The sequence below is a fragment of the Arachis ipaensis genome, chromosome B01 (assembly GCF_000816755.2).
Source record: "Arachis ipaensis cultivar K30076 chromosome B01, Araip1.1, whole genome shotgun sequence".
Classification (NCBI taxonomy): Eukaryota; Viridiplantae; Streptophyta; class Magnoliopsida; order Fabales; family Fabaceae; genus Arachis; species Arachis ipaensis.
The window spans coordinates 134,680,781-134,696,022 of NC_029785.2; the positions used below are offsets into that span (position 1 = coordinate 134,680,781).

The 15,242-nt window shown below is 33.8% G+C and overlaps 4 protein-coding genes across 8 annotated transcripts; 1 reads left to right on the forward strand and 3 right to left on the reverse strand.

The window, feature by feature from the left end:
* Positions 1,454 to 2,174, reverse strand: LOC107620327 (60S ribosomal protein L39). The gene is made up of 3 exons (XM_016322509.2): positions 2,023 to 2,174; positions 1,820 to 1,923; positions 1,454 to 1,728 (listed from the first exon to the last, which is right to left on the reverse strand). The coding sequence occupies exons 1-3, from the start codon at positions 2,023 to 2,025 to the stop codon at positions 1,680 to 1,682; spliced, it is 156 nt and encodes a 51-aa protein (XP_016177995.1). The 5' UTR covers positions 2,026 to 2,174; the 3' UTR covers positions 1,454 to 1,679.
* LOC107640913 (DCN1-like protein 5) lies at positions 3,232 to 7,110 on the forward strand. The gene is made up of 9 exons (XM_016344419.2): positions 3,232 to 3,535; positions 4,320 to 4,404; positions 4,759 to 4,833; positions 4,918 to 4,954; positions 5,448 to 5,531; positions 5,655 to 5,715; positions 5,844 to 5,950; positions 6,338 to 6,403; positions 6,793 to 7,110. Exons 1-9 carry the CDS (start codon positions 3,466 to 3,468, stop codon positions 6,889 to 6,891), a joined length of 684 nt encoding a protein of 227 aa, XP_016199905.1. The 5' UTR covers positions 3,232 to 3,465; the 3' UTR covers positions 6,892 to 7,110.
* Positions 7,094 to 8,914, reverse strand: LOC107615453 (acidic mammalian chitinase-like). Its single transcript, XM_016317517.2, has 2 exons — positions 7,605 to 8,914; positions 7,094 to 7,399 (listed from the first exon to the last, which is right to left on the reverse strand). The coding sequence occupies exons 1-2, from the start codon at positions 8,611 to 8,613 to the stop codon at positions 7,374 to 7,376; spliced, it is 1,035 nt and encodes a 344-aa protein (XP_016173003.1). The 5' UTR covers positions 8,614 to 8,914; the 3' UTR covers positions 7,094 to 7,373.
* On the reverse strand, positions 9,109 to 12,451 carry LOC107640922 (cysteine-rich receptor-like protein kinase 19). 5 transcript variants are annotated; one of them, XM_016344443.2, is made up of 8 exons: positions 11,208 to 12,451; positions 10,935 to 11,045; positions 10,646 to 10,833; positions 10,287 to 10,497; positions 9,884 to 10,121; positions 9,796 to 9,805; positions 9,655 to 9,738; positions 9,109 to 9,563 (listed from the first exon to the last, which is right to left on the reverse strand). In XM_016344443.2, exons 1-8 carry the CDS (start codon positions 12,304 to 12,306, stop codon positions 9,261 to 9,263), a joined length of 2,244 nt encoding a protein of 747 aa, XP_016199929.1. In that variant the 5' UTR covers positions 12,307 to 12,451; the 3' UTR covers positions 9,109 to 9,260. The 5 variants fall into 5 exon arrangements, with proteins under 5 accessions (XP_016199929.1, XP_020961772.1, XP_016199924.1 ...); XM_021106113.1 differs by having other exon boundaries at positions 9,655 to 9,805; positions 11,208 to 11,709; positions 11,806 to 12,448; XM_016344438.2 differs by having other exon boundaries at positions 9,655 to 9,805; positions 10,935 to 11,036; positions 11,208 to 12,449.

Here is a 15,242-nt window from a genome sequence, read left to right on the forward strand (position 1 = left end):
AATGTTTTAATAAATAATAATATATATTATATCTAAATTTGTTTCAAGAATATATGTTAAGAATAAGACGGGACACGCTGACACGTGATAGTATTTAAGTGTAATCTGAGGTGTAATGTACACGGCAACTCAGTAAAGTGCCAGTAAAGTGTTCATGCTTCATAGACTATTGCAAATTAACAAACTTTTAAGAGGTTAGAAATGGAAGTGGTGGTAACTTTCCATCCACATTTGTGTACAAATTTTATATAATAATCAGCAAGGTACTTTCGATATAATGGTATAATTTGTACAAAAATGGTCATTTTTTCGGTTGTACCCACTGGCCACTTTGCATCAAAAGTGAATTCTATGATCTTTCTCATATTTTCCCTTTCACTTGTTTTCCTTCTCTTTTATCTTGTTAGGTGTTCTAACCCAGATTTGGGTCCTTTTTAACTTGGTTTTCGATATAGATATATATCAATTCATCCCAACTTTGTAAAGTTTACCATACCCACTGGCCACTTTGCATCAAAAGTGAATTCTATGATCTTTCTCATATTTTCCCTTTCACTTCTTTTCCATCTCCTTTTTATCTTGTCAGGTGTACTAACCCAAATTTGGATCCTTTTTAACTTGGTTTTCGATATAGATATATATCAATTCATCCCAACTTTGTAAAGTTAACCATACCGATAGTGTCATTCAAAATTAACGTTTGAAACTTTCATTATACATAGTTCTAAATAAAAAAAGCATTGGTTGTTTAACATTTGAGGAAATGGTAAATGTTCGATTGTCTGAAAATACGAATAAATTGGCGTGGTTTGGTTTAAAGTATCTATTTACCTTCTGCAATAACTGTTGAATCAAACATTTTTCCCCTTGAATCCACATAATTGACCAACCTTACAAGAAATTTACACTATGGAGTAATTGTTATTTTCCCGCCTTCCCTACAAATATATTAACTACTCTCATCGTAATCAATACACCAAGTTCAATTCCAGCCACCATAGAAAACTAAAAATAGTACCCCAAAAATATTACCACATTAAAATTAACGTGTACAGGAACTCTATTAGGGTTCGTATACCATCGATAAACCGAATTGACCATAGGCATGCAGACCCTTTATGTGTCAATAAAAGATAAAAAAAATTTTAGGGAATGGATGGATCCCATATCCAGTGTTATGGAATATTTAGGGAGATCAAATTTGTGACGAAACAGCTTAACCAGTAGAAACAAAACAAATCAGTGTCCGAGTGCTTAACCAGTAAACAACCGGCAAACGTTGTAAACCAAACATCTTATAAACAAGCACACATAGAAATCCTCAATTACAAACCGCTAGCTAGAAAACCAAGTACTATATCTTCAATTTCAGGAAACATCATAACAAATATAAATAACGGATTCAGCACCAATTAACATCCATAGTATCATAAATATAAATTCTAAATAATCATGAAGCAAGACAATTGAGTATCATCACCAAAGTATCACATTGAAAACATCATAACAATTGTTCGTTTCACATAAATAGCAAACCAAAAAGATAACAGATCCATTGTGAAATGAAAATTAAACGAGTTGAAAACTGATAATGAGTTACAATCTTCGAATGTCATAGATTGTACTACAAATCTAAAACCCACTACAAAACTAGAATGGGAGAGGAAGATAGTTCCACCTTAGAACCCTAGTTTGGTGCGGCGCCAGTGCCTGCGCTTCGCATTATACCTGAAAAAACACACAGATACAACAATCAGTATTTCCGAGATTCTGATGAAGAAATTAACAAATAAATTTGAACGAAACGAAAAATAGGAACCTGATTGTATTATCCGTCCTCATGCGGATCCAGTAAGGAATAGGCCTGTTCTGCCTCATCTTCTTGGCCAACTTCTTCTTGATCCTAAAAGTCTTGTGTGAAGGCTGCACAGTAAATTAAGAACCATCAAACATTGAATCAAACAGAAGAGCCAGAAGCTTGCTAGAACTACAACACAGGAAAGAAGAACTATTGTCTTTTACCATTTTTCAGCGCCGATTATGGAACACGATGTGCTGCTCTGAACCTTCCTGGCGACGAAACCCTAATGAATTTGGTGGCAGCTGCAGAGGTATTTATAGTATAGAGAATGTTATAGGCCCATCTTGAATTGGCTACTGTTTGGGCCCTGGAGTCCATTGTTGGGCTTAGTTAAATGTACGAGGCTTTTCTTTGTAGAGTACTAGCCCAGTCCAAAATAAATAAATGTTCTAGCGAAATAAAAAACTAACTGAGATTAATTTATGAAGTTTTCAATCAAGGTGGATAAATTTTTATTTAGTAAGGTCAATAAGAAACTACCATTTTATGCAAATAAATTATTATTTATCTTATTTTTGCAGCTGATTTTTTTTCTAGTGATTAAGTATTATTATAATAAAAAATATGGAAAAAAAATGTTCACACTGAAATTTATTTACTATTTTACCACAACCTCTTCATGAATAGCAGACATTCTCAACTTAAACCAAAAATAAACAAATATTCATAACCTCTTATTGTATGACACTTCAAAGTCTAAACAATAGAAAGATTATTTTGAGACATTTTTGTCAAATGTTATGCATATTTTTGTACTAAATTAATAATGATTTACCTATTTAATTCCATTAAATTGAAAGTTGCATTTCAGAGAGAAAATTCATTAAGGAGGTAAGGTAATTTATTTTCTATAATGAAATAATGATCATTTTATTTAATTAAAGTTATAGTTTTTTTTTTATAAATAACAAGGAGAGTGTTTAGAAAAAACTAAACAAAAATTATTTTAGAAAAATAGTCTTAATAGAGTCAATATGAAAAAATAAAATAACACAAGAAAGAAGAAAGAAAAATAAATGATATCCTAATTAAATATATGAGAAAGAATTTGAATGGTATGATAAGAGTTAGATATTGAAAACGTGACGGTGAATAGTTGGAAATTCACGCGGAGTAGGTTATATTAGGTTATAGGTTATAAAGGTTAATTTAAAAATTTTTACAAAATTTTAGGGTTGGAATAATTTTGTCAATAATTTTTTTTTTAATATCTAAAATTAGTTTTATTTTTTGGTATTTAAATGTGTAAGTGTTGTTAATATTTATGGATATAAATGATAATTTATTTATTCTAATAATAATAATAATAATTTGTGGATATGAGATTTAATCTTAACTCTCATCCAAGTGATGTAACAGAACCTGTGTTGATCATGCGGATTTAAAATTAAATTTTAAAAGAAAAAGTGATTGCATTTTTCCGAAGCAATAAAACCTTGGTTAAACCTTGATCTGCGATGCTTCTTCCATCGTCTTCACGCTCGCCATTACTCTGCAAATAAGAGGTTTATGAGACACTCGCAACAGTTTCGAAGGATTTCGAATCGAATCAATTAGATTTCAATCGCCGATTTTAACTGTTTGTGATTGCACATTTTGCGAAGATGCCTCGCCCCAAGAGAAAAGCGGCCGTACCAACCAGATCTTCTGATGCTGATTCTTCTGCTCGTCCTGGTTCGTATTTGTGCTTCCGTTTATCCTCATTGCTTCCCGCGAAAAAAAAAAAACATCATAAACTTCACTAGCTGAAAACAAGAAGTTCACATTAACAATTTTTTAATTGCTGGGTCTGTGAACAAGTGCTGTTGTTAAGGAATTTCGGTTTTTCCTTGCTCCTTGATTGATTTCAAATCTTAATATCTTGTTTTTGTTGAACACGAACTGTTTGTGTTTATGCGCATTAAACCCTTCAATATTTAAAGAGTTAATGAGAAATAAGCTTTTTTCTTCCATATATAATTGAAAAGGCTTTTTCTTGGTGTTGTGATCCTGTAATAATTGAGACACATGTTATGAATGTTAAATGCATAAGTTGCTGATAGTGTTAAGTGGGAAATAAGTAGATATAGTTGTGGCTAATAGTACATCGAGTTAGATGTAATTTAAGGAGGAAAAAAAAAAACAAAATAACAAAAGCAAAGAGTAGAAGAAGAACTGCATTACTGCATCCAAGGTAAATCATACTGGTTCTGCTTCGCTGCTGATTTTGAGTATCATTATAAAAAAGAATAATAATAAAATAAAATAAAATAAAGGTGTTCAGAAAGTATGCCTCAATATGTAACAATATGTGTTGTCCTGAACAATTAGGCTTTGGTTATAACTTGTAAATGACTGTTTATAGCTTTCCTAAAATATGAAAACTTTCTTTTCATCTTCCTTTTTCTCCCCCTTGTAATATCTGCTATCTTCTTGCTGAGTTCTGGTGGTAATTATTTCATTTCATGTTATTATTCAGAACCAAAGAAGCCAAGGGGAAACCAATTTAATCGGATTGATCAACTGTTTGAATCATACGTGAATAAGACGCTGGGATTGATTGAGTAAGTATTTAGATGTTGAAATCATGCCTGCTGCCCTGCTCCCATCTTCCCTGCACCTGCATTTGCTGTTATTTGGTTCGTAGCCGAGAATTTGGCATGACTATGTATGAATTATTTTCAATTTTTTTTTTACTTAAAACTTTTCTTGTTTTACTAGCCATGTGCTCCTTTAGTGATTGTAGTTTGCAAAATTTTGTCCTATACTCGGCAAATAACTGATTGGTGGGAATTAGCATTTAGCATTAGAGGAAATGGTTTTGCATGAATGCTTGTTCATGTTTGACAATTTGTGCCTCCATCCTGGTTCAAGTTGATGCAACTCTTAATACAATGCTGTGTACTTTGGTTTGTCAGTCCAGAAGGAATTGAAGCACTTTGTAATGATGTGAATGTGAACCATACAGATGTTAGAATGCTGATATTTGCTTGGTACGTGACTGATGATGAATAAGTTTCTTCTTTACCTCTATCTAACTGACCTTTTTAACATTAATAAATATATGATTGTCTCAGGAAAATGAAAGCTGAAAAACAAGGTTATTTTTCCAAGGTAAGTAGAGGGAAGTATGGATTTACATTGATAATTTAATTACACTGCAGAAAACATTGAGATTTGCAACATGCATTATTAATTCCTAACTGTCAATTAAGCTAAATGATTTATTTTAAACCATTAACTTTGTGAAATATTTATATGCATAATCCTTGAGATGCCCTTCAATATTGGAGCCATCATGAGTTTTATTCTAAAATGTTTGTGAATCTAACAGTCAGAGTTTTTTTCTTTTCTTTTTTTTTTTTTAAAGAAAAGGAAAAAAACTTATATATTTTGACAATCCTGTTATATTTGGTTGTCAAAGTTTAGATTTTCTGTGTGAAAGCACAACACTATGCAGCTTAATGCCATGGCAAGGCCAAACCAATATTTTCATACTTAATACATCATTCTTGTCATCATCGGTTGAGACAGCTTGAATTCCCTGCCATATGTCACTTAGTTTCTGGATATATCTTGATCGCCAGTTTTTTCTTTCTCCATATAGGATGAGTGGCGAAGAGGCCTCAAGTGTTTAGGAGCCGACACACGCCCAAAATTAAAAAAAGCAATTGAAGGACTGGATAAAGAGGTATTGTTATAGTTTATTCAGTGAAGAAATTTCTTGATAATTTGTTGAGATTAACCATTGACTGTGGATGACCTCGATTGAAGATTTGTGGTGCTATTTATTCCCTTTATGTGTCTTGTTTAGTTGAAGGTGCCAGAGTGCTTCGAGGACTTCTATTCCTACGCATTTCAATACTGTTTAACAGGTAAGCTTAGTATTATATTTATTGGGCCTCTATTTGAAATATAATTTATATATTTTCCCTTGTTGCAATATTTCCTCCTATTCTTTTTCATCTGTCCAAAAGGTGTTAACATCGAATAATACTTTCAGAAGAGAAGCAAAGGAGTGTAGATATTGAGACCATCTGTGAGCTATTGAACATTGTTCTGAAATCCGAATTCCCCAATCAGGTCAATTTACTAGTTGAGTATCTAAAGGTGGGTAAGCAGTTATTTAAGCTTATTTATGTTTTCTTGCTTAATATGTGAAGTTACATGTAAATATTCTATCTGACAAATATATTAGGCTCTGAAGAATTTCAACATGTTATTTTTATTAGTTTATAATTTCACTCTTAATTATAGAAATGTTAAACTTTCATGCTTGGTTAATGATCTGAAATTTCAAATTTTTCATGTACTTCCCTTACCTACTTTAACTTGGAAGGTCTCTATTACAAAACCAAGTGATGGAATAGATTTCTCCGGATGACCCCTGGTGTTTATGCAGAGTTGTATAGTTTAGTTGATGGCTATGTATCAAACTATCTTTAATATCCATATACTTCAAACTATTTGCTGATGCTTGGAACAACTTTTTGACAGGTCCAGAATGACTACAGAGCTCTCAACATGGATCAATGGAGAAGCTTTTACCGGTTTTTTAAAGAGGTGACGCTTTACTTCTTCTCCCTTCTGTTTGGATTAATATCGCAATTAATTGCAGCTTCAAATTATAAATTCTCAAGTTTTGACATATTATGAGGTCCTAACTATATAATTTGGAAAATTAAACTTTCTTGAACTGAATTTACTTTTTTTCCCCGCTCCCCATTGTCAAATAAATCACTAGCTATCAACAAACACACTCATGGAGTTCATTTTGCTATCCGCATATGTGGTCTATGCTACAATGAATCGTGTTTAATTATTATGATGTGTTATGTTATTCATGAATCATGCACTTCAATTGTATAATTGAATGTTCGAAGTAGGGTAATTTCATTTCAAGAGGTCATAACTCATATGCATAACAACATTTGATATTTTGGTGGTTGTAGGTAGACTTCCATGACCTTGAAAATTATGACTCAAGTCAAGCTTGGACAGTTATCATCGACAATTTTGTTGAATGGTTGAAAGAAAAAGAGAAAAATTAGTTTCACTCCTTTAATCTGCCAACTCGAGACCAGAATACTTTGAAGCGGAATGCAACTGTATATGGCTCTTGTGAGTTATCCATCTGCAGTTTTTCTGCAGTAAGTTGTCACGATTGCTCCCTTTGTAACCTTTTCATATAGTATCAACGTCAAAGCAATTTTGAATCTTCTTTCCAAGAAATTTTATAATATAATATCGGTATTAAAATGCTTCATACAGCACCGTTTTCTTTTATATTCATGTGGAATAATATGCCTTAATCTTGTGTGTAAATTAAATATAGATAATAAAAAGCTAAACGAGGAGATAATATGCCTCGATGGTCTTATCACTGTTGTGCAATTGGAGACCTTTCTTATCTGTCACTTATTCAAGCTTTCAATTCCTTGGCTTCGGCTCAGCTTTTATATTCTCTCCAACAGTCCAAATAACACGTTTTTTTTATAAAGAATGCACAAATAACTTCACACAATCTCCAATCTCATGCAAGTATCCAAGCCCTGGAAGCTGCATTTGTTCGAACAAAAAACGTTATTTAGAACTAATGATAAAAATAGTACTTAAAATATCAAAATAAATGAAATTAATTTTCTTATCGGTTAAATAATGTCGTATTTCAAAATGATTTATATATCATGGTTACGATCTTTCGATGATTGGTTATCATTAACCTTAATTGTTTATATTTGCGATGATATGTGACTTTGTTTACCTTGCGTTGAGATTTTCCAGTCACTGGTATCAAAGCCAGCAGCCCAAAAAAAATAGCCACGAAGGCAAAGGGCTTGAGCATAAGCAACCTTAACTGTAACCGTCAAGGGATCATCGTAGCCAACCCAAGAACTCCCAGAATATGAATAAACCGACGCCGTTTCAACGTCATACGCAACCTTCGCACCACTTTGGTTATTAAATTCCACCACCTGAAAGTACGCCATTGCACCGTTCAACCCGGGACCCGGACCAGCAGCATCAGAACCAATTCCGTGCACGTTCGGATCCTGAAGCTGCCACGTCATCCCATAAAGCGGCAAGCCCATAACTACTTTCTCGGGAACAACTCCGCCCTGGATCCACGACTGCAACCCGAAACTAACGCTTATGTTTCGACCCGGGTCGAAAAGGCCGCTCGGAGCTCCGGTCACGTTGCCCCATGGCCCGCGAAGGCTGTAGCTCATGACGTTGACCCAGTCAACGTTCTGATTGATGGAGTCCACGGGGTACTTGTGCGGCGGAGTGGAGGACAGGAAGAAGTCCACCGCGAAGTACACGGCAGCGGTGAGCAGCAGCGGCGGGCGGCGGGTGGCGACGGCGTCGGCGGAGATTGCCAGGCGCCATTCATGAAAAAGCTGGCCGAGGTCGTTCATTTCGTTGGAGTCCCTAGGGAACTCCCAGTCGAGGTCGATACCGTCGAAGCCGAAGATTCTGGAAACTTGGATGGTGGAGTGGATGAAGGATGCGCGGGTGGCGGCGGTGGAAGCGATGAGGGCGAAGAGAGAGGCGTTGCTGGCGGTTGCGTCTGACACGTGGAGGGCATAGGTGAGGTTGTTTGGGAAGAGGAAAGCGTAGTAGACGTGGGTGAAGAGTGAAGTGTTAATGGATGATGGTGGGAATATTTGATTCTCGGACCAATATATTCCTTTTACTGGTGATGAAAGTGTTGTCTTGTGACAAGTAGCGAAAATGATAACTGCTGTTGTGAGGAGGATATGGTGAATCATGATTACGCTAACGTTTTGGTGTGTTTAATAACCATTTATGGAGCTCACATTTATATACTGCCATGCATGTTGTTGTTAGTTAAGGGCTGTCAGAAACAGTTGCCATGCATGCAAGCTAGTTAGTAATTAAGGTTTTGATCTCACAACTGCCGTCCGTGACAACTATATTCATTTGACCCATAAAGGGATCGGAATCTTTATGGGTGAATCATCATAATTATAAAATTAACATGTTGGAGAACTTAATTAGTTATATATACGTACCTTTGCTTGCCTCATTCATCAAATCAAATGAAGAACCAACGAAGGAGGTAGGAGGGGGTAGGTGTCTCTTTGCAACACTCGAGTGGGTGACTCAATGTTATTGTCGGCCATGGGATGCCTTTCTAGATTGGTAAAAGCCATAAAGAAATAGAATAACAGAAGATGAATCAATTAGTGGAAGAAACATGGTTGCAATATGTTTGGTTTACAACGTGTGTTGATGAGTTGACATTGACCGGCCACTCTAGTTATTATATTATTATGAAAGGTTTAAATTGACCGGAATGATATATACACTTTAATATTATAAAAGGAAAATATACAGAGTGGTGTAAATATAATTTCTCTGTGCACTGCATTGCATGTTCTGCTCCATGCAATCATCATCTTGGTATCATTTGAGAAATTGTAACATCATTAATTGAAACATATTTTATGGATCTTTCTTTCTCATCATCTTCATGTTTCTTCACTGAAAAACCAGGCATTTTGGGACTACCAATAGCTGCAGTTTCATTCTTGAGAATTGAATCAACTTCCAACATGGAAGGTCTATCTGCAGAGTTCTCTTGAACACACAAAAGAGCTACTTGCATGCATCTCATGAGTTTACATGCTGATGTTGTATCATCTAATGAAGGGTCTAAAAATTCCACACCTCTTCCCTCCATCCACAGCTCATATGCCTGAAATGATGAATCAAAACCATTTTATGGATCATAACACAAGAAACATATATTAGTCACAGAAAATAAAATATATAATCCAATAACTTACATATTCCAACAGGTTCATATTTTCATGTGGTCCATAGTAACATGAAGTCCTCTTCCCACTTATGATTTGCAACAGAAGAACTCCAAAGCTATAAACATCGTACTTCGTCGAGTATATGCCTTTTCTCACATACTCAGGAGGTACATAACCGCTGCAAAAACAAGTATGAACTCATTAGAGACATGAATGATTAAGCATGATAAGTCATCATCAGTTCTAATTTACATACTATGTCCCAACAATCCTGCTTGTGTTTGCTTCAAGGTCATATTTCCTGAAAATTCTTGCCATGCCAAAATCTGATATCTTGGGATTCATATTATGGTCTAATAAAATATTACTGGCTTTGAGATCTCGGTGGATTATGGTGAAATTTGAGTACTCTTGGAGATAAAGAAGGCCTTGAGTAACCCCTTCAATGATGTTGGCACGCTTGCTCCAGTCTAAAAGAATTGATTTCCTTGGATCTGCATTGAGTTTAATTCTGAATTATTACTCTACAGAATATAGATGCAAAAACACTAGGTCTAAGAATAAACTCTGATTTCAACTCTGATCGAGTTTTCCAGCAAGACTAAAAGAATGAGGTATACATGTAATAATTTAATAGGGGGGCAAGTAATGTAACAGACCAAAGAGAAAATGATCTAAGCTTTTGTTTGGTAGGTATTCATAGATCAAAATCTTCTCATCCCTTTTTGTGCAGTAACCCAGAAGTCTAACCAAATTCACATGTTGTAATCTTGCCGTAAGCGCGATTTCATTTTTGAACTCTTCTAGGCCTTGATTCGAGCTTTCTGAGAGCCTTTTCACAGCTATCTCCTGCCCCTTTGGTAATTTTCCCTGAAAATATTAACATATAAGTATATGAATAGCTAGTTATCCAAGAGCAGAAGAAATGGGGGTAAAAAAGACAGTTTATTTCCAGGAAACAGAAGCAGAACTGCATTATTTGAAGGGAATTGAAAAGCCTGAAGTATTCAAATTTTACCTTATAAACCGTGCCAAATCCACCCTCTCCAAGTTTATGATCTCTTGAGAAGTTATTTGTTGCCATTTTGATTGTGAGATAACTGAATGCAGTCAAGTCAGAACCATTCCCTTCTACATGATCTTGTTCAGCTCCTGATAAACATTTCCTTATTTTGTATAATGCTTTTGTAATGGTGGCTGCGGTTCCTGCAAAATACAAAAGAATGAGAAATAAATCTTATGGGAAATTGCAAAATATGTCAATCTTGTTATATGATTAATAGGGTGTTACTTTGCTTCATCCTTACCTCTGTGGCAGTAGCAAAACACTATTCCCAACAGAATTATGACAGTTACTGTTGATAGCAGAACAATTATCAACAACCTCCTCTTATGATGATCTTCATCTACTTCTTGAGCTGCAGGATATTGTTGCAAAATGAAGGGATGAAAATGTTATTGTAGAAACTAAGAAGAACATTGTACACACAGCACCACAAATATACAACCAATTATTTGCTATGCTGAAAAACATGATCATAATCCAATTTTGAGCAATGTTTTTTGGTAATTAAACTCACCTGCCTTTGAAAGGACCCAATTGTCATCGTTGGCAAGTTGGAACACATTGTAGCCAAGAAGTCCCTTTTCCTTGGCATAAGAAACTTTGGCTCTGATTGAATCCACATCATCAAAATCAACCCAAACGGTGGCTGCAACTGTGAACTCATCCACCACAAAATTGTTATTAAATCTTGAAACAACTCCATTATTCCCGAAGCTTCTAAGAAAACTCTTTATAAACTTATAACCCATAGAACCGTCCCTTGTAGTGGCAGGTCCCGATGCTGGTGCCGCGATGCAATTCTCCCCTTGATTCACAAGTGTCCATGCATATCCATGATAAGGCAACCCAATTACAAGCTTGTTAGATGAGAATCCCCTTCTTCTCCATTCTTTGATACCAGAATCAGTGTTGTCCCAATTCGTTGGACCATACAAAGCTGCATGAAAACCCGTGATATTGTTCTTTGTAGGAACATAGTAATCATATGCCAGAAAATGCACCCAATCCAAGTTCCTCTGCATTGAATCAAAAGGGTAACTCGTTGAATCTGAAGCTCTAAGGTAGTAACCCGCCATCACTAACAGTAACTCTGGTTTACTGGAGTTTCTTGCCTCAGAAGTTATGGCAGCTCGCCACTCCTCCAGAAGTTTCCCGAAATCGGCAAGCTCCGAAGCCGGTACTGGGGATGCTCCAATAAGATCTATGCCTTGAAAACCATGTGACCTTGCTGTTGTAATAGAAGAATGAATGAAGGATTTTCTATGAGAAGATTGGTTTAGCATTGAGAAAAGAAAAGTGTTGTCTCTGCCACCAGCCCAGATGGATAGAAGCGTTGAAACGGTTGGGTTTTGGGACTTAACTGTTTGGGTGAAGGCTGAGAACTTGTGAAGTTCAGAAGCGTTGATGAAGATGTTATAGTTGGTCCAGTTAATGAAAGAAAAAGCGCATAAGAGGTGAGTGAAGAGTGTGGATTTGATGTCTGAAGCGGAGATTTCACTGGCAGAATTGTAATAACCAGCTTTGACCCATGTCGATGATGATGCAGTGTGTGCAGCAGTGAGAGGAAGGAAGAAGAGTAAGAAGAAGCAACTAAGCATTGATGTTGAAGCCATCACTAGTGGCAAAGTTGTATGTGAAAAGTTATGATTCAAGTCCACATCAAGTATTTCTAGATTCCAGAAGGAAGCAGGTTATGGGAACTAAATTTATCAATGGACACTCCTATAACAAATTAGGTGTATTTGTAAACTGCAAAACTCCTGTCACAATTTACATAGATTATAAAAAAATATATTTTGGTATCTATTTTTTATTTTATATATTCTAATAAATTTGGTACCATATTATTTATTATAATAAATTGACCCAGGTTCCACGTTGAGGAAAATTTGCATCCTTATTCCTTCACCGCCCAAGTCTTCATTTGATAGATTTGAAGGGACCGCTTTGAGTTTATCTCCGTGGAAAGTGGAATTTTCTAAGAGGCTGCCAATAAAAATATCAAACATGCTGGTACAGTGTATACACACCACAAACTAATTATTACGTATTTATATATAAATATAAATATATTATTTGCATGATTTTAATATATATTGATATTTTAATATGTCTTTTTAATTTTTAATGTACCAATTTCATAGTTATGAAGTCAATTTAAAAGTGCAATTTACTGTTCCCAGTCTTTGTTACATTTGACCTTTAACGTATTATAAGGTTTTTTGGTCAACATATTTTTAATCAATATTCAATACTAAGGAGTAAGGAGTAAATACTCAATTCGGTCTTTGTCCATTTTACGAATGACAAAATAATTTTTATCTAAAAAAAAGAACACTTGGATCCTTAACCTTTTTATTTTGGAACAATACGATCTCTTTGTTAAAAAATTATTTAAATAATAATAAAAAATTGATTTTGTGAGAGTTTTATTTGTATTTTGTGGGAGTTTTAAACCTTCACAAAATTATTTTTAATAATATAGCTAATTACTACCACTACTACCACTACCTTCTTCATCCTTATTATTATGGATCTTACTTCTATTATTTTTATTGATTTATCATCATTAATATCTCCTCTACCATCATCATCACTAATATCAATATTATCAACATTAAAGTTCTCTTTTTTCATTTTTTATTCGATATTTTTTTCTTTTAAAAAGTATTTGTACTACAATTACTATTTTTTGTGGTATCATTTTCATTGATAGTTTTTCTTCACTTAACCCCCATTCGTAAAGGAATTTTTCAAAAATAAATTTATTAATAGTTTGTGGAGGTTTAAAACCCCCACAAAATACAAATAAAACTGTCACAAAACCAATTTTTATTATTATTTAAATAAATTTTTGAGAAAAGGACAAATAGGTCCCTGACTTTTTGTCCCGCGGATATTTTCGTCCCTGACAATTGAAAAATACTTTTAAGTCCCTGATTTTCACAAAACTTGGACGGATCGGTCCCTCACGAAGGCATTTGGACGGATCAGTCCCTGACGGAGGCATTTGGATGGAGAGACTGATCCGTCCAAATTTTGTGAATATCAGGGACTTAAAAGTATTTTTCAATGGTCAGGAACGAAAATGTCCGCGGGACAAAAGATCAAGGACCTATTGTCCTTTTCTCAAATTTTTAACAAAGAAATCGTATTGTCCCAAAAAAAAAAAATTGAGGATCGAAGTGTCTCTTTTTTTAGACAAAAATAACTTTGTCCTTTGTAAAAATGGATAAAAACTGAATTAAATGTTTACTCCAATACTAAGCAAGTTATTCTCCATNCAATAAAAATTTCTCACGTACAGTGAATCATAAACTTTTTTTTTCTTCATGTAATTCCTCTTTATTATCGTTCTTTCTTGTTGTTGTTTTTATTTTTTGTCCTCTCCTCTTTTATATATATTGCATATTTTTTATTTGTTTTTCATTTTTATTAAAAATATAAAGCAAACATATTTATGAGTTAATAAAACAAAAATAAAATAATTAAAAAAATAAATTTTTTTTAATTATACAGAATTTATTTAGAACAGTAGCACCACTCATACTAAAAGCTCTAAAATTCTAATACCATGTCATGAAACCACTCATTCAAAAACTTAAGTTGATAGGAAAAGATAACACTAATGATTATATATCTAAGAGGAAGTATAAGAAACCAATAAAATATATGTACAATGTGTACAATGAAGGTTTAAGAATGTCCGATTCAGTATTAGAGATATAACCATCAGTGTTACATTTTCCTATTAGCTTAAGTTCTTGGGATGAGTGATTTCATAACATGGTATCAGAACTCTAAATTCAAAAGGTCAAAAGTTCGATCATTACACATTTGATAAATTTAAAGGGACCGCTTCGAGTTTATCTCTGTGAAAAGTGAAACTTTCTAGGACGCTGCCAATAAAAATTTTAAATACCAGTATATACACACCAAAAATTCCTTTCTAATTTCTTCAACTCCCATCCTCTTTCTGATTATTGTATCATTTTTATTTTTGTTCTTCTTAAAAAAATGAAATAAGACAAATTATGAGTAGATAAAAAAAAAGACTGTGACAAAGAAAAAGAGGAAGATAGAGTTTTTAATTATATAAAAATTATCTAAAAAATTGACATAAATTCTTACTAAAAGATAAAAAGAATTATGAAAATATAAAATAAAAAAAGGTGATAATAAAAAAGAAGAGAAAGAAGAAGGAAAGTTTTAAATTGTATTAAATTTATTAAGAATATATTATTAAAATTTTTTAATTTTGACATTAAAATTTTTTAACCGTAATATATAAAAATTTAACTAATTTTGTTATCATTGAACTAATTGAGTATTATTGAACTCATATATAAGAGGTGTAGCTATTTTGGTATTATTTGTAACGTTTGATTCTAAAGCACATTTAAATTTATTACGGTACTAAGTCATTGATTAATGAGTTATTGTATACACAAAGTGTAACCTCAAGCATAAGCGAACTAGTGACTAATGAGTTAATCACTAGACTAACCCAACTTAATTATAAATTTAACTTAATTAAAAAAGTTAGTTG

What these genes read in the sequence shown, in the direction of transcription:
- LOC107620327 (XM_016322509.2), bottom strand. An exon ending in AGGACGGATAATACAATCAG is followed by an intron (nt 1,729 to 1,819) that starts GTTCCTATTTTT and finishes GTGTTTTTTCAG; the next exon opens with GTATAATGCGAAGCGCAGGC.
- LOC107640913 (XM_016344419.2), top strand. Translation starts at nt 3,466, where the DNA reads ATGCCTCGCCCCAAGAGAAAAGCGGCCGTACCAACCAGATCTTCTGAT. An exon ending in AAGACGCTGGGATTGATTGA is followed by an intron (nt 4,405 to 4,758) that starts GTAAGTATTTAG and finishes TTGGTTTGTCAG; the next exon opens with TCCAGAAGGAATTGAAGCAC. An exon ending in ATTTCAATACTGTTTAACAG is followed by an intron (nt 5,716 to 5,843) that starts GTAAGCTTAGTA and finishes TAATACTTTCAG; the next exon opens with AAGAGAAGCAAAGGAGTGTA.
- LOC107615453 (XM_016317517.2), bottom strand. Translation starts at nt 8,613, where the DNA reads ATGATTCACCATATCCTCCTCACAACAGCAGTTATCATTTTCGCTACT. An exon ending in CTGGAAAATCTCAACGCAAG is followed by an intron (nt 7,400 to 7,604) that starts GTAAACAAAGTC and finishes GAACAAATGCAG; the next exon opens with CTTCCAGGGCTTGGATACTT.
- LOC107640922 (XM_016344429.2), bottom strand. Translation starts at nt 12,306, where the DNA reads ATGGCTTCAACATCAATGCTTAGTTGCTTCTTCTTACTCTTCTTCCTT. An exon ending in CTTAGATCATTTTCTCTTTG is followed by an intron (nt 10,122 to 10,286) that starts GTCTGTTACATT and finishes AACTCAATGCAG; the next exon opens with ATCCAAGGAAATCAATTCTT. An exon ending in ATATGAACCTGTTGGAATAT is followed by an intron (nt 9,564 to 9,654) that starts GTAAGTTATTGG and finishes TCATCATTTCAG; the next exon opens with GCATATGAGCTGTGGATGGA.